The sequence below is a fragment of the Leuciscus leuciscus genome (genome assembly GCF_965113295.1).
Source record: "Leuciscus leuciscus genome assembly, chromosome: 11".
Lineage (NCBI taxonomy): Eukaryota > Metazoa > Chordata > Actinopteri > Cypriniformes > Leuciscidae > Leuciscus > Leuciscus leuciscus.
The window spans coordinates 33,684,157-33,708,467 of NC_138735.1; the positions used below are offsets into that span (position 1 = coordinate 33,684,157).

Consider the following 24,311-nt stretch of genomic DNA (forward strand, 5'->3'; position numbering starts at 1 on the left):
AATTCCCGCTCCTCCGTGAGAGATGCGAGTCTGCGAGACCGGCGCATCTCAGTAATGACGCCACCGGCCTTGCGCCGTTCTCCCGCGGCCGTCAGCCTCGTCCTGCTCGCCACAGTAAACATAATGAATGGCGACTGTAGAACGCAAAAGCCGAATCCCGGACATTTTGGGCTATCTCGAAATCACGGGCAAACTCGTCACGGAGACTCACTAAGTTAGTAGCCTAACCTTCTTGTTGTTTTCAACTGCGCTCTCTAACCGGTAGGCGTGGCCTCCTAGGGCAGCGAAGCAAGTGCATTCTGGGAGTTGTTGTCTTTCATCCACATAAGCCAAAATTACATTTTCTGGCTTTTCTCAGGCTAGAAAGCTCAGAATTCAAAAATTTCTTCATAATCCACTTAATACACTTCTACATAAATGACCCATTTTAAATACACATTCACCTTTCCAGAGGTGAAGTATCCCTTTAAGTTCTCTCTACGCAAACTTTAAAAACGCAAACATGTGAGAATGCTGATAGCATGCACATGCGCATTACAGGGGAAATGAAGCAGTCAATCAAGTTTACATGATTTACAAAATGGATTTCCTCTATAATCAACAATTATATAAGAAACATGACAAATGTAAACATATAAAAGAAAAAACGTATCTTTCGCGGCCAGGGCACCACCATTGTACAGTATTCTAACATGTGACGTCACGGGGTTGGTTGGCTCTGGGCAGTGAAAGACAGAGATAGAGAAAGATAGTGATCGATAGTGAACGACAGAGATAAGCGAAAGGCAAAGATAGCGAAAGAGACAAAAGGGAGGCCACTATTGTATTGCTCCTGGATGTAAAAACTAATTTTACAGGTTCAAAGCCAAGGACAAAACAGTCCATTTTCACAAACTGCCGCTGAAACGGAAAAATGTACTGCTGCGCTGGCTAACGGCGCTGAAGAGAGAGAGCCCTCCGATGGGCGCTGACTCCAGGGTTTGCAGTGAACATTTTCTGGAGGAGAATTACATTGTGGAGAAGACCTTTGAGTTTGGTAAACTAGTTGTTCACCAGACCAACAGACTAAAGCCTGAAGTTGCTCCGTCTGTCTTCAATTTCAACTGCCTAGAATGTGTGCTCTACTGACCGCCCAACATACTCTGACACAGGCCCGTGGTGGGTAATCGGGAGAATTCCCGGTGGGCCGCTTTACTTTTAGGCCGGTTGAGATTTTTTTTTCTTCTTTATTTTCACATTTGTCACGTTTTTTTTCACATTTCACACGTTCCGCATTCTGACACCGCAGCGCGCAGCCTCTGCATGGGTTGTACCATGAGAGGGAGTTCTCCCCTTCCCTCCTATAGAGTTGGTTGGGTCCATAGCCCGTCTTTTCCAAAACATTTTCTCAGGAAGGCTACCGCGGCACCGCCGGCGCCTACCGATAGCTGGGCCCGCCCTACCATAACGGTACGCGTCAGGGAGGATGGATGGGAGGAAGAGGCTAGGAGGGGCTGAAAAAGCCAGGTTGAAAAAAAAGAAAGGCATTGGAGGAGGATGCTGCCAAATGTCCCAAGCTTAAGGCGGGCGTACACGGTGCGATTTTTGCTGGTTTTATGAGCTCGCAGATGATTTTTTTTCACTTGGGAGAAATCGAGTGGAATCGGTGATGCTCGCATGGTCGCGTCTTGCAGCGTGTGAGAGGAATTACGAGCCTAGCACGTTACGAGCACCTTCCGACCTCCCGATAATTTTTAAACATGTTTAAAAAATTCGGGGAGTCGGCCCGATTTTCACCAGCTGACACCCTATATTGCCAAGTCATACACAACCACGTCGATGGGGCTATATCTCAGTGGCAGCAACCATACAGCGTGCGCATACACTTACTTTACTTTAAACTTTTATTTGTCCCCATAGGGCAATTAGTTCTGCAGCAAGACATAGACACAGGACAGACACAAATGCACAAATACAAGACCGAATGCATAAAATACTTAATGTTACAGGCTCTGGTTGTACAACAAAAGAATTGAGAAGATAAATAAATAAAATAGGCCTAAGTGCTACAGAATAAAGTGCTCAATTTCTGAAATAGATAAATAGATAAGTAGGCCTCCAAATCGACAGCCATATGTTAAAAAGAAACATCTGACAATGTTCATCATAAAAATAATATAGCAACACAAGGGAACATTTCCATAACAATCACCATTTCATCAACAACATCATCAATATCAATCAATACTATACATGTTATAACAACCCCATCACTATTTAATTGTTAAGTCTATCTAGTCTACTCCTCTGGGTTGAGTTTAGAAAAGAGATGGCAGTCGGAACGAATGAGTGCCTGTATCTATTGCTCTTTACTGCAGGTAATCTAAACCAAGACCCAGAAGGTAAGATCTGAAACTCTAAATGAAGGGCCTTTTGGCCTTCCTAATTACCTGTCTGTTATACAGGTCAGTGAGGCTACACTGCTGGACACCTAGAATTTTACTGCTGACCTTCACAATATTGGAAAGAGCTGTTTTGGCCTTGACAGTGAGATTACCATACCAGCAAATTACTGAGAATGTTAATACAGACTCGATGTATGATTTATAAAAAAGGGTCATGAGGGTCTTATCGACATGAAACTTTGTCAGTTTGCGAAGGCAAAACAGTCTTTGTTGGCCTTTTTTGTCTCAGTATTGGAATTAAAATGTAACTTATTGTCGATCAAACTGCCAAGATACTTGTACGTTTCTACGAATCCCACCATTTGGGTTCTTCGAAAGATGTTCGGTCACGACTGAGTGCGTTGTTGTGTTTGGAGCTCCGTCGAATTAATTCATAAACCTTGATTTTCATCTTTATGAAAAGTTGATGCAGAAAAGTCTGATGCAGAAAAGTTAGTTCATGCATTCATGACCTCGAGACTGGATTACTGTAATGCTTTATTAGCTGGTTGTCCTGCATCCTCAGTAAACAAGCTACAGTTAGTCCAAAATGCCGCCGCTAGAGTTCTTACGAGATCAAGAAAATATGATCATATAACACCGATTTTATCATCACTGCATTGGTTACCTATAAAGTTCCGTATTAATTGCAAGGTATTGCTACTGACTTATAAAGCCCTAAACGGCGTAGCTCCAGTCTATTTAACGAATCTTCTATCACCCTATAATCCATCGCGCTCTTTAAGATCACTAAATTCAAGGCTTTTGGTCATACCTAGGATATCCAGAACCACCAAAGGAGGGAGAGCATTTTCACATTTGGCTCCAAAACTCTGGAATAGTCTTCCTGATACTGTTCGTTGCTCAGACTCGCTCTCCCAGTTTAAAACTAGATTAAAGTCGCATCTCTTCAGCCAGGCATTCATATAATCCTACAGATCAAACTACAATCCGTCCTCTAGCTCATAAATGCCAGAGGAGAACTGGCCCCCGACTGAGCCTGGGTTCCCTTTCGAAAGGGAACTCTACACTACGTCAGAATGACGCTATGGGGGAACGCCTCAGGCGTGACAGGTGTCTGAAATCACTATCAAATCACGGCAATCACAATGACCGGCGACAGCCCGTGAATCATTAACGTGAATGATTAACGTGCGACCTGCAAGTATAAAAGGGCGCCTTGCCAACATGACAAACATCTTTTCGTCTTCAGGGACTGTCTGTTTGAATATCGCTGGGAAAAAAGTCGGCAAAGAAGTAAAATGAAACGCACGGAGAAGGCTGAAAGCTTCAGGAAGTGTGCAGATCCGTGCCCAAGGTATTTGACGCCGGGTGATACACACGAACTGTGCGTTCTCTGTCTGGGCAAAGAGCACGCACAGGCGGCTCTTGAGGGAGCCGTCTGTGCAAACTGTGAGCGTTTTGCTTTGAAAACGCTCCGCTCTCGTCTAGCCCTCTTCTCGAGTGAGGAGGGCTTACCATCTGTACCTCGTGGCTCAGGTCCCGCTCGCGCTGAGGCAGAGCGGCGACTCGCGTCATGGGGTTCCCAGAGGGATCTCGCCGATCGCCTTGAGAGGGGTGTTAACCTCTCAGATGATTCGGCGGATGACGAGGGTGAGTTACAGGTGGATGACGAAGAGGATTTTTCTCCGACTATTCCTGCAACAGATGCTCTTCAGGACGGGCAGGTGATGGATGAGGAGGAGGTCATTCAGGTGGACCCTGAACCCTCTCAGCCACCCTGCCCCGTGTATGCTGAGCTGCTGGATGTAATGGAACGCGCCACTGACAGGTTGCAACTGCCATGGCGGCGCGTTAGGGGAGAAGTTGCGCGTGGCAGGCTGGACGATCGATTTCTCCCCGGCCATAGACCACCAGCTCAGGCGAGCCTTCCATTTCTTCCCGATCTCCATACAGAGATCGAGAGGGCATGGAAGAACCCATACTCTGCTCGGATCCACCGACATCAGCGGGCTAGTTTCGCTGATGTTGAGGGGATCGGCGAGTATGGGTATGTGTCGATGCCGCCCATTGACGAGACGTTTGCGAACCATCTCGTGTCTGGGCGGGCGTCGACGCTGAGTGCTCCAGCCCTGCCATCCAGACCGCTCAAGACCACAGCGCGTCTGAATGGCAGAGCATACACGGCAGCGGGTCAGGCCGGTGCCGCCCTGCACACTATGGCGGTGTTGCAGGCGTACCAGGCCGACCTGCTGGGGGATCTCGACCAGGGGACAGGGCTGTCCCCTGAGGCGGTGGCTGAGCTGCGCCGCACCACAGATCTTGCTCTCCGGGCCACTAAACATACTGCCGCTTCGATCGGTCGTTCGATGGCGGCAATGGTGGCCACGGAGAGGCATCTGTGGTTGAACCTGGCTGGCATCGGGGAGAAAGAGAAGGCCTTTCTCCTTGATGCACCGGTTTCGCCCTCTGAACTTTTTGGCACCTCCGTGGAGGCGGTGGTCGGAAAGTTCAGGGAGGCGAAGGCGCGCTCAGCGGCATTTAGGACCTGTATACCGCTGAGATCCGGGTCCGAGCCCAGACAGGCGGGAGAGCCTGGCCCTTCACGACCTGAGGGCCGTAGACAGGGCCAGAGAGCTAGTGTCGCCTCTCGTGCACCCCCTCCATGGAGGAACAGGTCACAGAGGAGGCGTGACTCCCGCAGGAAAAAGAAGGATCTGAGGGAGGTGATCCAGTACAAACGATCAAAGCGTTAGTGATGGATCATCTCCTGGAGGGCGGTACAATCCCAGCCTCTCCTCTTTTTCCTGACTCCCCAGGCGTTTCTTACACCAGGCCTGGGGCTGGGCCTATAAAGTTCTGATGGCCCGCCTCGGCTTGGTTGGTGAGAGCGCCTCCTTCAGGCATGTAAGGTGATGGACCCCAGGTTCATAAAGAACTCTCTGGCGAGTCTTCACTCCGCACGCCGCAGGTGAACTGGTTGGTTTTAAACAAATTTCGGTGTGTATACTAACACTGATTTGTATTTCTCTACAGACCTTGTTCCCTGTATAGATCTAGGGGGGTCATTCCTAGAGGAGCAATGAGGTAAGGTATTGGACTTCAGGGCCCTGAAGCCTCCCCCCAGCTTGTGGCTAGAACGATTTAGGGAGAAGCTCAAAAAAAAAAAAGATTTGGCTCCCGTGTTGAGTGTGATGGCCTTCCTGTCATAACATATGATATGCGTGGTGGGCCACCACTCATTTCTATTTAGCCTCAGGGCTTTTAGCCACCTAGGGGTAGAGTAGTTGGTCTTCCTAAAAAAAAAAAAAAAAAAAAAGAGCTTTTTTGCTTTAGGTTTAGACTGACGCTGGCGCTTCAGATAGATCTTATGTCCTACCTATCGGTTTGTGACATTGGTGTCCTGAGTATTTCGCTCCCCTGAGCTCTAAGGTTTCAGTAGGTGAGTGTTTCTTAGCCTCTCAATCTAGTAGGCTGTGGCTCCTCCGAGCCCTCAGGTAGATCTATGCTTGTAGGTCGGCCCTCACCCGGGCCGCCTCTATAGCTGGCCTAGGCTATGCTAGGGGTTTTGGAGGCGTTCTGCTAAGTATAGCTGCCGCATTCATTCAAGGTGTAGGCTTCCTCCCCTTTATTTCAGCCTCCTCCCTTAAATGGGAGTTGTTGGCCAAGGCCCGCCCCTTTCACTGCATTCAGGGGTGATAGAGTAATGCAGGGTGGTAGTTGAGGTATGATCCTTCAGGCAGGGTTAGGCTGTCTTTCGCTCTGCGATGTGATAGTTTGCCAGACCCTGCCGAACAGAGCTACTTATGATTAGGCCTTGAGCTGGCTCCACTTAGCCCATTGAGCTGAACCGCTCGAGTGATGGGTGAAAGTTGGTTGGCTTGCAAGCAAGCCCCGCTCCCCTAGGCTGGGCACAGGACAAATCCCTGTCACCCTTTGGAGCCATTTACAGGCTCGCTCCCTGTCTACATTTTCAGGGGCATATGGTGTTACTCCCCTGCTAACTCAGGGTAGTTTTGAGTATTCCATTCTCAGCTCTGTATTATCTACCTCACACCACGATGGCTCCGGTTGAGCAGGGAGTTCTAACTACATTTCATTCCGGTCTTTTGAACTCCGCTCCCTTGAAGCCAGAGCATTGCCATGGGCTGACGCCCATGCATATAGTAGGTAGGCCCTTAAAGTGGGGCCTCCACTAGGCAGAGTGGCGTATGTTGTACTCCCCTGCTATAAGGGTATTGCTTTTTGCTGAGTACACTGCCTTTGGCAATGTGATTAGGTACCAGGATGCGGTAAGCGCTGTAGTAACAGTTTTTCTGCCTTGAAGGCTGCACAGTTAGGTAGTAGGCCCCAGCAGGCCTCCTTGACCGGGTAGCCCCTACATATGGCTCCTAGGCCAGCTCACCTTCGGTGGTTGGCCCTGGTAGTTCGGGCAGAAGGCTCACTGCCGAGTAGTAGGCCTTAACAGGCCTCCTCGGAGGTGGGTCACAACATTGTGGAACATACACTAGTACAAAACTATAGGAAAAGTTTTTTAATGGTATGGTTCCAGCAGTGCTCGTTGAGGTAGCAGAATAGACTCGCTATCAGCTAGTAGGCTCGACCAGGCCTCCCTGTTAGGCGAGTCCCCAGCAGCAGTCACATCCAGCTGATTAGACTGTTTCAGGAAGTAGGCCTCTTCAGGCCTCCCTGAAGATGGGCTCCCACATTTTTTGTGGTGGTCAGGTAGTAGGCTTTATTAGGCCTCCCTGAGGGCTGAATCCCACATACTGTGGTTACTAGGTGGCAGGCCCCACAGGCCTCCCTGAGGTTGGATTCTCGTTTTTTTTTTTGAAGGCAAAGCCCCAAAGACAGTCAACTGGACTGCCAGTCTGGCCCACTGTCAGCTATGGTTTTCAGGTAGTAGGCCTCTCCAGGCCTCCCTGAAAGTAAGCTCCTTCATGTCATGGTTCTCTGGTAGTAGGCCTCACCAGGCCTCCCTGGAGTTGAGTTCCAACATACCTTGAGTTTCCACTTAATGTGGTTTTCTGGTCAAGGGTAGTAGGCCTCTCTAGGCCTCTCTGTAAGTGAACTCCCATGTACTGTGGTTATCAGGTAGCAGGCCTCACTAGGCCTCCCTTAAGTTGAGCTCCCACATTCTGTGGTTGTCATGTAGTAGGCCTCTCCAGGCCTCTCTGTAAGTGAACTCCCATGCACTGTGGTTATCAGGTAGTAGGCCTCACTAGGCCTCCCTGAAGTTGAGCTCCCACATACTGTGGTTGTCAGGTAGTAGGCCTCACCAGGCCTCTCTGAAAGTGAGCTCCCACGTTTTGTGGTTGTCAGGTAGTAGGGCTCTCCAGGTCTCTCTGAGAGTAATTTCACAGTGGTGCTGGGTTTTGTAAGCTAGTGGCCGCCTACTTTCAGTTTAGCAGACCTTATCAGGCAGCTACCGAATGTGAGCTTGCGCCCTGGCTTGACTCAAGTTTTTATTCTCTGCTACGGGTTCCCTCCTGGAACCTCTTTATCCTGCTACAGCCTGGTTGCCTACCAGGTAGATCTAGTGCTCCCCTCACTGAGGGTCAGTATGAGTATGTGGTCTCCTGAAGCTGGTCAGTCGGTCGTAGGCCTCTCATGAGGCCTCCCAGTTAGATCAGTCCTTAGGCCTTCACAGGCCTCCTCAGTGTTTTGAAACACAAACACTGGGTTGATCCGTGGATCGAGTAGAGAAACTCCCCTCGCTGGCAAGGGTTGTAAAGCACTATGCTGAGTCATACTCTCCAGGATATCCCGTCTCTGAGGTCCGGGCCGAGTGGTTCACTGCCTGCTCCGCAGTTCCTCGGGTTGGATGCCTTCCTAAAGGCGAGTGTCCAGAGGCTCTGTCTTCGGACAGACAGGAAGTGGCCAGACTGTAGTGTCCTATGTAGTGACACCAGGTCAGGCCTGCCTGGTGGCATTTCAGGTGGCACGTTCCCCTGAATAGTGACTGGCTGGGGTTCCCTCGGGTTCCCTAGCCACATTCCCTAGAAGGGACCCCTTCTAAAGAGTTGAAGTTGTGGTCCTAGGCCCTTGAGCAGGCCCAGGTAGACCTTTCACTAAACTTTGTTTTTTGGAGGTTTTCTGTGGTATCATATAGCTTGGGCTATGACCGTAGGGAGTGCTGTCACTGACAGCCCAGTGTGACCTGAGGGTGAGTGGTTCTAGCGTTTCATTTGAATTTGCTGGTTCTGACAGTTGTCACTGCCATTGGGCATGCACTCCCCTTAGCATGGTGGCGTTGGTATATCGTTCCCCATAGCGTCATTCTGACGTAGTGTAGAGTTCCCTTTCGAAAGGGAACGTCTCAGGTTACGACTGTAACCTATGTTCCCTGAGAACAGGGAACGAGACACTACGTCTTCCTGCCATGCCTCGGGGCCTGCCTGCAACAGTCCCTTCAGACGATAGGATGTTTGTCATGTTGGCAAGGCGCCCTTTTATACTTGCAGGTCGCACGTTAATCATTCACGTTAATGATTCACGGGCTGTCGCCGGTCATTGTGATTGCCGTGATTTGATAGTGATTTCAGACACCTGTCACGCCTGAGGCGTTCCCCCATAGCGTCATTCTGACGTAGTGTCTCGTTCCCTGTTCTCAGGGAACATAGGTTACAGTCGTAACCTGAGACGTTCTCCCAAAGGTTTTTTTTTTTTCTCCATTAGGTCACCTGATGGAGTTTTAGGACACCATTAGGTCACTTGATGGAGTTTTTCGGTTCCTTGCCACTGTTGCCTTTGCAGGGCTCGCAAAATCGCCTGCCCGACGTCCCGGGGCTATATTGTTTTCCATTCGGGCTACCAAAATGTATAACCGGCCTGCCCGACGGGCTATCTGAAATACTGTTCGCTTCAGTCTTGTTATAATCAGATTCAGCGCGTTCTTCATCTTCAATCCGCAGTGGCTCCGAGCAGAGCGCACGTCAGAAACAGAGGACAGGGTGTGTGTGTGTGTGTGTGTTCATCTGAGTCTCATTGGTCTGTCAATGTCAGAATATTTGAGATGACCAATCAAATCAAAGTAGGCGGGCTTTATATACACAGAAGCTTCTGAGCGCGAATTTGTGAAGAGTGACTCGCTTCAGTTTACGGTCAAGTGCGAGATAAGATGTAAGTAGCTAAACTAAACATTTCATTAGGTCATAAATGTGAAACGAATGACAAAAAATGATCAGACAAACGAATATACTTTTGTCGAATTTCGCCATTTTGAACTGAAAATAGGCCTATGTAACGTGACTAATAATTAGTTTGCTGTCATTGTGAGGGGACATTAACAAAGCCGTTTTCATGTTGGGCACAAGATTAATAATGAATGTGTACATGTTGAGAATTATTACAATTTGTAGCCTTCAGTAAATTAAAAAAGTTCAGCTTTAGGAGGGGAAGAGACAGGGCAAGATGAGGAGACTGAGAGAAAAAGAAAGAGTGATGGATAAGAAGTGAGAGCAGGTATTGACAAATAATCTACTGCCCACTGACGTTGTTTTAAAGCTATTTCTTATCCTTTTTTGGCCTTAAAATGTCTTGAAATGGACATATCAGAAATAAAAAAATGTAACCCCCTAATAACCTTAAATGCAGCACCTCTTTGATTATAAAGCCCTGTATTAGGAATAAGATCAATAATGAATGTGTACATAGCCTACTGTGAATGAATTTAATAAACTTAGGCTACCTAGCTTTCCTAGTAGCTTTCAGTAAATTAATGTGTCTGAGAAAAGGATTCATAAATCAACCTATCAGATGACCCTATGTTTACTTCACTGACAGACAAAAATGAAAAGCCTATATCAGTCAAAGCTCAGCTTTAGGAGGGGAAGACAAAGAGAATAGGAGTGTGATGCTGATGAGGAGAGAAAAATAATCAGCTGCCCACTTACATGGTTTTAAAGCTATTGTTATCCATTTTTTGGGGCCTTCAAAACATCTTAAAATGCACATATGTAGATCAGAGAAATCAAAATTTTCTCGAACCCCCCTGACTGAGTATGAGTGAGTATTAGACCCTAAACTAAAGTGTTACTTTTTATTACTTTTTTTTCATACCCTCATTGGGGGCTGAGCCACAGACATGACTGATTCATGTTCCATACTTGTCACACACATTTAAGTTCAGTTAGAACCAGATGCATATTTGTTGATATTTTGTGTTTTGTAAAAGTTTTTGATTCATTGTTTTGATTCCTAACCAATTTTCTAAATTGAAAATTGTCTTTTTATCTGGGCTAGTAAAATTCATTTCGGGCTACCAAAATCTGAAGAGTGCCTGCCCGAAGGGCTACCAGCGATTTTGAAATTTTGCGAGCCCTGCTTTGGCTTGCTCAGTTGGGGATATTTTGGGGAATATTTTATCATAATTTTATCAATCAATAAATTCCTCTTGAAACAAACTTTGTTGTATTATTTTAATTTAATACTGTGAAGCTGCTTTGATGCAATCTGTATTGTGAAAAGCGCTATACAAATAAACTTGACTTGACTTGACTTGACTTTACACTCTTTTACAAACGAACACTTTCATTTTTACAGCGTGTGAACATATCTGGAATACTATTCTATTTAAAAAAACAATTGGATTGCTTTGATATCGCTACTTATATCCAACTTCCGCTACTAGCCTTAGCCCGCTAGCATTACACGCGTGGCCGCACCTATCGAGCTATAATTCGCCATTATAGCACATCTGCTATAATGGCGAATATATCGGATGTGTGTCTAACGTTACCTTTGAGTGCAGGTGAGGACACGTTCGAGCTGCATTCTGTGCAGTTAGAGTTGGAGTCGGTGGAAAAGCAGATCCGAGACCTACTAGAGAGACAAGCCGAGCTGCGAGATCGGCGATCAGCGCTTGAAACATCACGTGCCGATGCTCACAAGTCAGTGGTTAGTAACCTTTTGACTCCGACCTCGTCTACTCCGTGTGTTTCTCTGCACAGGACACGAGCAACCAGGACGCGATCATCCCTGGTTTCATTCACTCCGGCACCGACACAACACCATGGACCCTGGGTGATCCCACAGCGGAAGACGCGAGCCAGGACCAGAGCAAGGACCTCTCCGCCCCTCCCGGCCTTCGAGATCTCCACCCGGAACCGCTTCTCCCATCTTTGCGAGACGGGACGTGACGCTGTGACCATCGGCACTTCCATCGTCCGGCATGTTCACGCTACCTCAGGTAAAGGTAAGGTGCGCACTCACTGCTTTCCTGGTGCTCGTGTTCTCGATGTGGCTGCGCAGGTCCCCGAGATCCTGAATGGTGACGAGCGCGTCGGAGCTGTCGTGCTGCATGCGGGAACGAACAACATCAGGCTGCGGCAGACGGAGGTTCTGAAGAAGGACTACAGGAGCCTGATCGAGACGGTACGCAGCACATCGCCTGAAACAACGATCATCGTGTCTGAAAATCTCAATATTAGTGAAAAAAAACAATTTATAAAGCTAGGTCTTCTAAACATTAGATCGCTCACACCTAAGGCGGTTTTTGTAAATGAAATGGTCACAGATAATAGTTTCGATGTACTTTGCCTTACTGAAACCTGGCTTAAACCAAATGATTATTTCGGTATTAATGAGTCTACTCCTCCTGGAAACTGTTATAAGCATGAGCCCCGTCTGATTGGTCAGACGGGGAGTCGGTGGAAAAGGCACAAAAGGCACCTTGGAGAAACTCAACAGCAGTGCAAAATATGAAAAGACAATGCAGAAAAGCAGAGCGCATGTGGCGGAAGACAAAACTTGTAGTCCATTATAACATCTACAAAGACAGCCTTCATGCTTTCAATATGGAACTAGGCAAAGCTAGACAGAATTTCTTCTCAAATATTATAAACAGAAATTTAAACAACACACGCACTCTTTTTGCTACTGTAGAGAGACTGACAAACCCCCCAAGCCAGATTCCCAGTGAAATGCTCTCAGACAGCAAGTGCCGTGAGTTTGCTTCTTTCTTCTCTGAGAAAATCAATAATATCAGAAAGGTGATCAGCACATCCTTGACTTGCGCTGGGGTCAGACAGATCAAACCACCTGAGAAAGTAGTTACTATGTCTGATTTCAAAGAAATTGATGGCAAAATTTTGGAAGAAACCGTACAGCACCTTAAAACATCAACCTGCGCCCTTGACACACTTCCCACATCGTTTTTCAAAAGTGTGCTAAACAGTTTAGAAGCAGATCTTCTAGAAGTGGTAAATGCTTCACTTCTCTCTGGGAGTTTTCCAAACTCCATAAAAACTGCAGTTGTCAAGCCCCTCCTGAAAAAGAGCAATCTGGATAAGACCATATTAAGCAACTATAGACCAATCTCAAATCTTCCTTTCATAGGTAAGATCATTGAAAAAGTTGTCTTCAATCAGCTGAACAAATTCTTATGCTCGAATGGATACTTTGACAATTTTCAATCTGGTTTCCGACCGCACCACAGCACAGAGACAGCGCTCATAAAGATAATAAACGATATTCGCTTAAATAATGACTCAGGCAAATTATCAGTGCTGGTACTACTCGACCTCAGTGCTGCATTTGACACTGTCGATCACAACATACTTCTGGACAGGCTGGAAAACTGGGTGGGGCTTTCTGGGATAGTCCTAAAATGGTTCAGGTCATACTTAGATGGAAGAGGTTATTATGTGAGTATAGGAGACCATAAGTCTGAGTGGACATCCATGACATGCGGAGTCCCTCAAGGCTCAATTCTTGCGCCACTCCTGTTCAACCTGTATATGCTCCCAATGAGCCAAATAATGAGAGAGAACCAAATCTCCTACCACAGCTATGCAGACGACACACAGCTCTACTTAGCCCTATCGCCCAACGATTATAGCCCCATTGACTCCCTGTGCCAATGCATTGATGAAGTCAACAGTTGGATGTGTCAAAACTTTCTTCAGTTAAACAAAGACAAAACTGAAGTCATTGCGTTTGGAAACAAAGATGAAGTTCTCAAGGTGAACGCATACCTTCACTCTAGGGGTCAAACAACCAAAAATCAAGTCAGGAATCTTGGTGTGACACTAGAGTCAGAGCTTAGTTTCAGTAGTCATGTCAAAGCAATAACTAAATCAGCATACTATCATCTGAAAAATATTGCAAGAATTAGATGCTTTGTTTCCAGACAAGACTTAGAGAAACTTGTGCATGCTTTCATCACCAGCAGGGTGGATTATTGTAATGGACTCCTCACTGGCCTTCCCAAAAAGACCATAAGACAGTTGCAGCTCATACAGAACGCTGCCGCCAGGATTCTGAGCAGAACCAGAAAATATGAACATATCACACCAGTCCTCAGGTCTTTACACTGGCTCCCAGTTAAACTTAGGATTGATTTTAAAGTACTATTACTGGTATATAAATCATTCAATGGCCTAGGACCTCAATACATTGCAGATATGCTCACTGAATATAAACCCAACAGATCACTCAGATCATTAGGATCATATCAGCTTGAAATACCAAGGGTTCACTCTAAGCATGGCGAGTCTGCTTTTAGCTATTATGCCAGCCGCAGCTGGAACCAGCTTCCAGAGGAGATCAAATGTGCTCCTACAGTGGTCATATTCAAATCCAGACTCAAAACACTTCTGTTTAACTATGCATTTACTGAATGAGCACTGTGCCAATGTTCGTCCGACTGTTTGTACTGTATTTTATTTTTTATTTTTCTAAACTGTTTTAATTATTCTTATTTATTTTTATTATTTTTATTTCTTCTATGTAAAGCACTTTGAATTGCCATTGTGTATGAAATGTGCTATATAAATAAACTTGCCTTGCCTTGCCTTGCCTTGGTCGTGGCGGCGGTGTTGCAACAATCTATAGAGATATTCTTAATGTTACTCAAAAAACAGGTCACAGGTTCAGTTCGTTTGAAGTACTTGTGCTAAATGTTATGCTTTTAGATGTAAGAAATAAATCCCTATTATCTCTAGCCTTGGCTACTGTATATAGACCTCCAGGGCCCTATGCTGATTTCCTAAAAGAGTTTGCAGAGTTTCTCTCAGATCTATTGGTCAATGTCGATAAAGCATTAATTGTTGGAGATTTTAACATACACGTAGATAACACAAATGATGCGTTAGGGGCTGCGTTTACAGATTTATTAAACTCCTTTGGTGTCAAGCAAAACGTCACTGGTCCCACTCATCGTCTTAATCATACGTTAGATTTAATTATATCACATGGAACCAATCCAACCGATATAGATATTATACCGCAAAGTGATGATGTCACTGACCATTACATGGTAACTTGCATACTACGTACTGCTGAAATTTGTCATGTTGCGCCACGTTATCGACCAGGCAGAACAATCCTTCCAACCACTATAAATAGATTCTCAAATAGCTTATTGAACCCAAACAAACAGATGAACTAGAGGAAATGACTAGCACTATGAGCACCATTTTCTCTAGTACATTATACATCGTTGCACCAATTAGATTAAAAAAGGTTAGAGAGAAGACTAAAGCACCATGGTATAACAGTGCTACGCATGTTATCAAGAGAGAAACTCGTAATTTAGAGCGTAAATGGAAACAAACTAATTAAGAGGTCTTTAGAATCGCGTGGAAAGACAGTATGTCACATTATAAAAAGGCCCTAAAAGCAGCCAGGGCAGAGCATCTCTGCAAACTAATAGAAAATAACCAAAATAATCCAAGGTTTTTATTTAACACCGTGGCTAGACTAACAAATAAACAGACATCACCTGAGCAAAATATACTGTTACAGTGTAGTAGTAATGATTTTATGAATTTCTTCACTGAGAAAATAGAAAGCATCAGAAACACAATTGTAAATGTACAATCTTTAATGGTGTCTTATGATTCAGCCTCGATTATCGCCCCTCAAGAACAACTACACCGCTTTACAACTATAGGACAGGAAGAGCTAAATAAACTTATCATTGCATCTAAACCAACAACATGTTTATTAGATCCAATACCCACTAAACTACTGAAAGAAGTGTTACCAGTAGTGGAAGAGCCTCTTCTCAATATTATTAACTCGTCTTTATCATTAGGTCATGTTCCATGAATATTCAAGTTGGCAGTTATAAAACCTCTTATTAAGAAACCGCAATTAGATCATAATAACCTAGCAAATTACAGACCCATTTCAAATCTTCCATTTATGTCTAAAATACTAGAAAAAGTTGTGTCCGCTCAATTGTGCTCTTTCTTGCAAGAAAATGATATCTATGAAAAGTTTCAGTCTGGATTCAGACCGCATCATAGCACTGAAACTGCGCTCGTTAAAATTACAAATGATTTACTTCTAGTTTCTGACCAAGGCTGTATCTCAATACTAGTTTTACTCGATCTTAGCGCTGCGTTCGACACTATAGATAACAAAATACTCTTAGATCGACTACAAAACTACACTGGTGTTCATGGACAGGCATTAAACTGGTTTAGATCGTACTTATCAGACCGCTACCATTTTGTCTGTTTAAATGGGGAAAAATCGAAGATAACGTCAGTAAACTATGGAGTGCCACAAGGATCTGTGTTAGGCCCTCTGCTATTCTCAATATATATGCTGCCACTTGTTAATATTATAAGAAAACATGGAATTAATTTCCACTGTTATGCTGATGACACTCAATTATATATTTCATCACGACCAGATGAAAACAATAAATTATTTAAATTGACAGAGTGTGTTAAAGATATAAAATACTGGATGACGTGTAATTTTCTGCTATTAAATTCAGATAAAACGGAGGTATTACTTATGGGTCCAAAAAACTGCCCACAAAACCTCTTACAATACAACTTCAATTTAGAAGGATGTCCTGTTACTTTATCCACTACAGTAAAAGACCTGGGAGTTATACTAGATCGCAACTTGTCTTTCGAAAATCATATTTCATATGTTACAAGAACAGCCTTTTTCCACCTTAGAAACATTGCTAAGCTACGTAACATGCTATCTGTCTCTGATGCAGAAAAGTTAGTTCATGCATTCATGACCTCGAGACTAGATTACTGTAATGCTTTATTAGCTGGTTCTCCTGCATCCTCAATAAACAAGCTACAATTAGTCCAAAATGCAGCTGCTAGAGTTCTTACTAGGTCAAGAGAATATGATCATATAACACCGATTTTATCATCTCTACACTGGTTACCTATTAAGTTCCGTATCAATTACAAAGTATTACTAATGACCTATAAAGCCCTAAATGGTTTAGCTCCTGGGTATTTAACGGAACTTCTATCGCCCTACAATCCATAGTGCTCTTTAAGATCACTAAATTCGAGGGTTCTGGTCATTCCTAGGATATCTAAGACCACTAAAGGAGGGAGGGCGTTTTCACATTTAGCTCCTAAACTCTGGAATGGCCTTCCTGATATTGTTCGAGGCTCAAATTCGCTGTCCCAGTTTAAAACTAGATTAAAGACGCATCTCTTTAGCCAAGCATTCACATAATACTTACCTTTTATACTACAGTTGAATCAGTTTGAATGCATTAATATTATGAACAGCAGCTACGCTAATTATTTCCCATCTGCTTTTCTGTCGTTATCTCAGGACGCTAGTGAGGAGACGCCCGACGCCCGTGAGGAGTCGACTCCACGCCCGTGAGGAGACGACCGACGCCCGTGAGGAGTCGACTCCACGCCCGTGAGGAGACGACTCCAGGCCCGTGAGGAGACGACCCCACGCCTGTGAAGAGACGACTCAACGCCGGCGATATGTTATGCCCTAAATTAATACATGATTAACTAACTGTATTTTTCTATGTACATTCCTGAAATGCACTTTCTGTAAAGCTGCTTTGAGACAATATGTATTGTGAAAAGCGCTATACAAATAAATTTGATTTGATTTGATTTGATTTGCCCATTGATGATAGTGTTCTGTCGAGTTGATGACTTACGCCTAAAATCAATCAGCATATCCTTTGTTTTTTCTACATTTAATTTAAGGAATGCCCTATCACACCAGAGCACAAAATCTTCAACAACAGGACCATGATCACTTTCCTCAGAGGAGAGGAGACTGACAATAGCAGAATCATCTGCAAATTTTAAAATATGTCTATTTTCATACCGGCTGCGGCAATCATCAGTATAAAGAATACAAAGGAGTGGTGAGAGGACACACCCCTGAGGAGACCCCGTGGATGATGACATCTCCTCCGACAAGCAACCATTCACCCTTACTCTCTGAGTTCTATCAGTTAAAAAGTCAAGAATCCATCCCACAATGTTAAAATCCAGGTCAAAGTTCTTTAAGAGCTTATCAACTAAAATATGTAGTTGGATTGTATTAAAAGCAGATGAAAAATCAACAAATAAAATCCTTGCATGAGTTTTACTACCTTCGAGGTGTTTAAATAACAAATTTAACAGAGTAGTAGTAGCATCATCTACCCCTCGCTTAGCCCTATAAGCAAACTGTAGTGGATCAAGGAAATTCTCTATTTTTGTGAGAACCAATTTTGCGAAACACTTCATAACTAAGGAGGTCAGAGCAACTGGTCTAAAGTCATTTAATACCTTTGGATGATTATGCTTGGCCACTGGAATGACCGTAGACTGTTTCCAGATATTCTGCACTCTCTGTTGCTCTAGAGACAACTGGAAAATATAATGAAAAATTGATCCTAATTGCTCTGCACAAGAGATGAGCAGGCGACTGCCTATGTTGTCAGGCCCAGGGCTTTTTCCCGTTCTGGAGTGTTTAAACATATTGACCACCGCTTTTTCATCAAAGAAGGGGACAAAACCATTTCCAGATAGATGGGATTTCTGTTCTAGAATGACATTCCTAGAATTTAAGGTATCAAACCTCAAATAAAACTTGTTTAGTTCTGTTGCAAGTAGATTGTCACTACTAAAGCCTTCCAACACAACCTTAACATTCTTTTCTCTCCTGGTGCCCATAACAGTTTTCATACCATCCCAGGCTGAACGTGGACTTCTTCCACCAAAGTCTTTCTCTATTTTTTCTTTGTAACCCAGCTTTGCTCTCCTTATTTCACTTCTTATTTCCTTTTTCAACTTGTTCAATTCTAAAAAGATGCCTTCTCTAAATGCCTGCCTCTTTCTGTTTAATAGCAGCTTAAGTGATTTTCTTACCCATGGCTTATTATTTGGATATACCTGTACAATTTTATCAGGAATTACATTATCAACACAGTAGGAAGCATAACAGCTGACAACATCTGTAAGATCATCTATGTTGGTACAGGACTCCTTAAACATGGCCCAGTCGGTGCAATCGAAACGAAGGGTTACACAGGTAACCTAGGTTCTGTGAAAGGACCAGCGGGCAGCATACTAGAGGCACGCAGCTCACAAGTGGTTTTCTCTAGAATACCCCGTTCTCCTGTTATTTCAGTGTTGTATTTTAGTCAAGGTAAGCCCATCTTCGATTCTCTTGTTATTTCCTAATTTTAACTTCACATAATTCTGTATTTCAGTTAGACGCATTGGCACTTTATACAAATAGCCGCGAGTGAAAATTTAAATGTTTATAGCAATCTAATTTGCACCGTAAGCCGTTGCTCCTAGCACTTTCGATTTGACACATTTTCGCGTTATTGACTTAATTGCCCGAACGAAACAGCATCTGTAAGAATTGATAGATATAAATAGAGGAGCTTCAGATCACTTCATTAGGACCAGCGGGCAGCATACTAGAGGCACGCAGCTCACAAGTGGTTTTCTCTAGAATACCCTGTTCTCCTGTTATTTCAGTGTTGTATTTTAGTCAAGGTAAGCCCATCTTCGATTCTCTTGTTATTTCCTAATTTTAACTTCACATAATTCTGTATTTCAGTTAGACGCATTGGCACTTTAGACAAATAGCCACGAGTGAAAATTTAAATGTTTATAGCAATCTAATTTGCACCGTAAGCCCTTGCTCCTAGCACTTTCGATTTGACACATTTTCGCGTTATTGACTTAATTGCCCGAACGAAACAGCATCTGTAAGAATTGATAGATATAAATAGAGGAGCTTCAGATCACTTCATTAGGACCAGCGGGCAGCATACTAGAGGCACGCAGCTCACAAGTGGTTTTCTCTAGAATACCCTGTTCTCCTGTTATTTCAGTGTTGTATTTTAGTCAAGGTAAGCCCATCTTCGATTCTCTTGTTATTTCCTCATTTTAATTTCACATAATTTCTGTATTTCAGTTAGACGCATTGGCACTTTAGACAAATAGCCGCGAGTGAAAATTTAAATGTTTATAGCAATCTAATTTGCACCGTAAGCCCTTGCTCCTAGCACTTTCGATTTGACACATTTTCGCGTTATTGACTTAATTGCCCGAACGAAACAGCTGTACTCACTCAAGCGGTGACAGCATTATCTGTATATCTGTGTAATTTGCACGCTGTCGCGGAAGCGTCAGCGGAAGCGTTCAGCTCTCGTGTTCAGCCTCCTCGTGTTCAGACCGACTCGGATAAAGACCAGCGACTCTACCTGCGCGACTCCACCGAGCAAGGACACCAGAAAGGCACTTAAGTATCTCCTCTTCCCTTTTTCTTCCCTCTACTCATCTTATTGCTCACCTTAATCAACATGTGCTTTCAATACATTCCTGTTATCTCTCGGCAACGTCCTTTCATCACGCACAATAGGCAGCGCAATACTACCAATCTGCGTCCCATCCTCACATCCTCACATACTCCTCTCTCTCTTTCCGTGGGTCTATGGAATTGTCAGTCAGCAGTCAATAAAGCTGACTTCATTCCAGCCTTTGCATCTCATTCTACTCTTAGTATCTTGGGCCTGACTGAGACCTGGATTCGTCCAGAAGACTCAGCAACCCCTGCTGCTCTCTCTAGCAATTTCTCCTTCTCCCACTCCCCTCGCCAGTCTGGGAGAGGTGGGGGTACAGGGCTTCTCGTTTCTAACAATTGCAAATACTCCGCGCTCTCTTCTCTATGCAACAACAACTCATTTGAATATCATGCTATTACACTTACAACTCCCATTAAAATCCATATTGTAGTCATTTATCGCCCCCCAGGTCAGCTGGGTAACTTTGTAGATGAGCTGGATGTGCTGCTGTCCACTTTCCCTGAGGACGGCACCCCACTTCTAGTCTTCGGTGACTTCAACATTCATCTCGAGAAGCCACATGCAACAGACTTCACCTCTCTCCTAGCCTCTTTCGATCTTAAACGACTCATCACCACAGGTACTCACAAATCAGGCAACCAACTGGACCTGGTTTACACACGCAACTGCACCACAGAAAACATCCTGGTGAGACCTCTCCATGTCTCAGATCATTTCCTCATTACTTTCAGTCTACTACTCTCTACCCCTGCACCACCACCCCCACCACCAGTCACTTTCAGACGAAACCTGCGCTCACTTTCCCCCTCCCATCTTTCCTCTGCCGTGTCATCCTCTCTTCCCCCACCCTCACAATTCTCATCTCTGGATGTGAATACCGCAACGGACACCTTATGCTCCACTCTAACCTCTTCTCTAGACATTATCTGCCCTCTCTCCTCCAGGCCAGCACGCGCTACTCCCTCTAATCCCTGGTTATCTGAGGTTCTTCGGGAACACCGGACCGATCTCAGGGCAGCGGAGAGGAAATGGCACAAATCAAAAGACGCATCTGACCTGAGTATGTATCAATCTCTCCTCTCTTCCTTTTCTGTTGATGTTCATGCAGCAAAATCTTCATACTTCCACAACAAGATCAACAGCTCCTCCAACACACGATTCCTCTTCAAGACATTCAACTCTCTCCTCTGTCCACCTTCACCACCACCCGCCCCCTCCTTAACTGCTGACGATTTTGCGAACTTCTTCACCAACAAAACAACAGCTATCAACGGTCAGTTCTCAGCTCCACACACACAGGAACCCAGACCGACCCCCTCCACAGCCAATATCCCTCTGTCCTCCTTTTCTTCGCTAACCGAGGAAGAAGTATCTACACTTCTCCTCTCCAGTCACCATACCACCTGCCCTCTTGACCCCATCCCCTCACACCTTCTACAAGCCATCTCTCCCACAATTCTACCATCACTCACACACATCATCAACTCTTCCCTCCATACTGGCACTTTCCCTACAACATTCAAGCAGGCTCGGGTTACCCCACTGCTCAAAAAACCAACACTAAACACATCATTTGTAGAGAATTACAGACCTATCTCTCTCCTACCATTCATTGCGAAGACACTTGAAAGAGCTGTTTTCAACCAAGTAACATTCTTGTCTCAAAACAACCAGCTGGATGTCAACCAATCTGGCTTCAAGAAAGAGCATTCAACTGAGACTGCATTACTGTCAGTCACAGAAGCCCTACGGATCGCAAAAGCTGCTTCCAAATCATCAGTCCTCATTCTCCTGGATCTGTCTGCTGCCTTCGACACTGTGAATCATCAGATCCTTCTGTCCACCCTCTCATCACTGGGCATCACAGGAACTTCACTCCACTGGTTTGAGTCCTATCTCACAGGTAGGTCCTTCAAGGTCGCATGGAGAGGCAAGGTATCCAGGGCACATCAGCTGACCACAGGGGTTCCCCAGGGTTCAGTTCTTGGTCCCCTCCTCTTCTCCATCTACACCACATCACTGGGACACATCATACAGGCACACGGTTTTTCCTACCAGTTATGCTGATGACACGCAGCTCTTCCTCTCATTTCAACCAGATGATCCCACAGTAGCTGCACGGGTCTCAAGCTGTCTGGCGGACATCTCCACATGGATGAAGGAACATCACCTGCAGCTCAACCTGGCAAAGACTGAGCTTCTCGTCCTCCCTGCCAATCCATCTCTACAGCACGACTTCACCATCCAGCTAGAATCATCATTAATCACCCCATCAAGGTCGGTCAGAAATCTTGGAGTAACCACATTTCAAAGACAGCTCGATCTTGCAGGTTTGCACTGCACAACATCAGGAAGATCAGGCCTTTCCTAACTGAGCATGCAACACAACTTCTCGTCCAGGCCCTGGTCATCTCTAGGCTTGACTACTGCAATGCCCTTCTGGCTGGACTTCCAGCATGTGCAATCAAACCCCTACAGATGATCCAGAATGCTGCAGCTCATCTTGTCTTCAACGAGCCCAAAAGGGCCCACGTCACTCCTCTGTTCATCTCTCTACACTGGCTACCTCTCGCTGCTCGCATCAAGTTCAAGGCATTGACGCTTGCTTACAGATCCATCACAGGCTCAGCTCCCTCCTACTTTCACTCACTCCTACGAGTCTACATCCCTACCAGACACCTACGATCGGTCAACGAGCGACGTCTCGTGGTTCCATCACAGAAAGCCACAAAATCACTTTCCAGAACATTCTCATTCACAGTTCCATGCTGGTGGAACGCTCTCCCCACCCTCATCCGGAATGCAGAATCCCTGACAACATTCAAAAGACAGCTAAAAACCCATCTCTTCCATGAGCACTTATCCTCAAAAAAAAAAAACGATGTTTTTCCCTTTGAAACATCACTTATCAGGCTTATGCTACTCTGAATAATACCTGAACTTCGTATTTTGAGCACTTCTTGTGTTGTTGTTGTTTTTTGCCTCTTTATGATGACTCGCTTAAATTAGTCCTAATTTGTAAGTCGCTTTGGATAAAAGCGTCTGCTAAATGACTAAATGTAAATGTAAATGTAATGAAGTCAACACGCCACAGGATGGGTCAGCCTCGCTAAGGATGAGCTGTCAGGAGACGGTATATCAAATTAACCACGCCCCGCTTGAAATCACCTCCTATAAATACAGGTGTTAATCAGCCGACCCTTTCTCTTTTTCCGACTGGCTCGAAGCAGTCCCCGAGTGACCACGCTTCGTGGCGTGTTGACTTCATTCACAGAACCTAGGTTACCTGTGTAACCCTTCGTTCTATTTCATCTCAGTCAACACGCCACAATATGGGTCAACTGTGTACCAGATAAGGTCACGAGAGGAAATCTAGCGGGGCAATAACCAGGACATGATTAATGCAATAGAACCTTTATTAGTTCTTCATATAACTTACAACAAAACCACCAGGTAATAATACCTTGACATAACTTAACATAAAGCAGTTTATACTTGTTCCGCTGCTTGCAGAATAGTAGATGAAACTGTCTTTGCAAGATCCAGACGATAGAACTTGGCAAATGTCAAAGAGGACGACCAACCTGCTGCTACACACACTTCTTCCAGAGAGGCACCCTTAAATAATGCCCAAGAGGCCCCCATTCCTCTGGTAGAGTGGGCCACCACCCCCTTGGGAGGAGGCCGTCCTATGCTGTGGTAGGCTAGTTCTATCAGCCTGACCACCCATCTTGCGAGCCGCTGCTTGGACACCGCCTGGCCTCGCACTGAGTCACCGAAACAGACAAACAGCTGATTAGTGTGTCTGATCTGTTGAGTGCAAGCAATGTATCTCTTCAGTGCTCTGACTGGGCAGATTATATGTAATCTGGCTGCTTCTGCTGAATCATGAGGAGGGGGATGAAAGGGTTCTAGTACCAAAGGTCTGGAGACATAAGAACGAGGCAAAACTTTTGGCAGGAATGATGGATTTGGAAGGAGAGAAATGGATGAATCTTCTTCTTCTCCCAGTCTTAAGCATGCAGGGTGTACCGACAAGGCATGCAATTCACTTACCCTCCTAATTGAAGCAATAGAAAAGAGAAAGGCTGTCTTCAATGTAAGAAGTTCTAACTCCAATTTGTCTAATGGCTCAAAGGGATGTTCTGTCAGAGCTTTCAGGACAATGCCCAAGTCCCATGAGGGAACCAACCAAGCTTGAGATGGGCCGAATCTACGAGCTCCTTTCAGAAAACATTTCACGATAGGATGGACACCAATTGTGCTGCCTCCGTACTCCATATGATCTGATATAGCCGCTACATATCCCCTCAAGGTTGACTCCGTCAGACCCGTCTCCAACAGGGACTGGAGGAATGATAAAACGAACT

General features: G+C 44.9%; 2 protein-coding genes across 2 annotated transcripts in view; both read left to right on the forward strand.

Annotated features, from left to right (window-relative positions):
- The window catches only part of twsg1b (twisted gastrulation BMP signaling modulator 1b), a 297,020-nt gene that overhangs the window by 16,249 nt on the left and 256,460 nt on the right, over positions 1 to 24,311 (forward strand). The gene's annotated exons all lie outside the window — the stretch shown is intronic.
- LOC309509525 (uncharacterized protein) lies at positions 3,481 to 7,114 on the forward strand. Its single transcript, XM_082184289.1, has 2 exons — positions 3,481 to 5,355; positions 5,421 to 7,114. Exon 1 carries the CDS (start codon positions 3,686 to 3,688, stop codon positions 5,138 to 5,140), a length of 1,455 nt encoding a protein of 484 aa, XP_082040415.1. The 5' UTR covers positions 3,481 to 3,685; the 3' UTR covers positions 5,141 to 5,355; positions 5,421 to 7,114.

What these genes read in the sequence shown, in the direction of transcription:
- LOC309509525 (XM_082184289.1), top strand. Translation starts at nt 3,686, where the DNA reads ATGAAACGCACGGAGAAGGCTGAAAGCTTCAGGAAGTGTGCAGATCCG.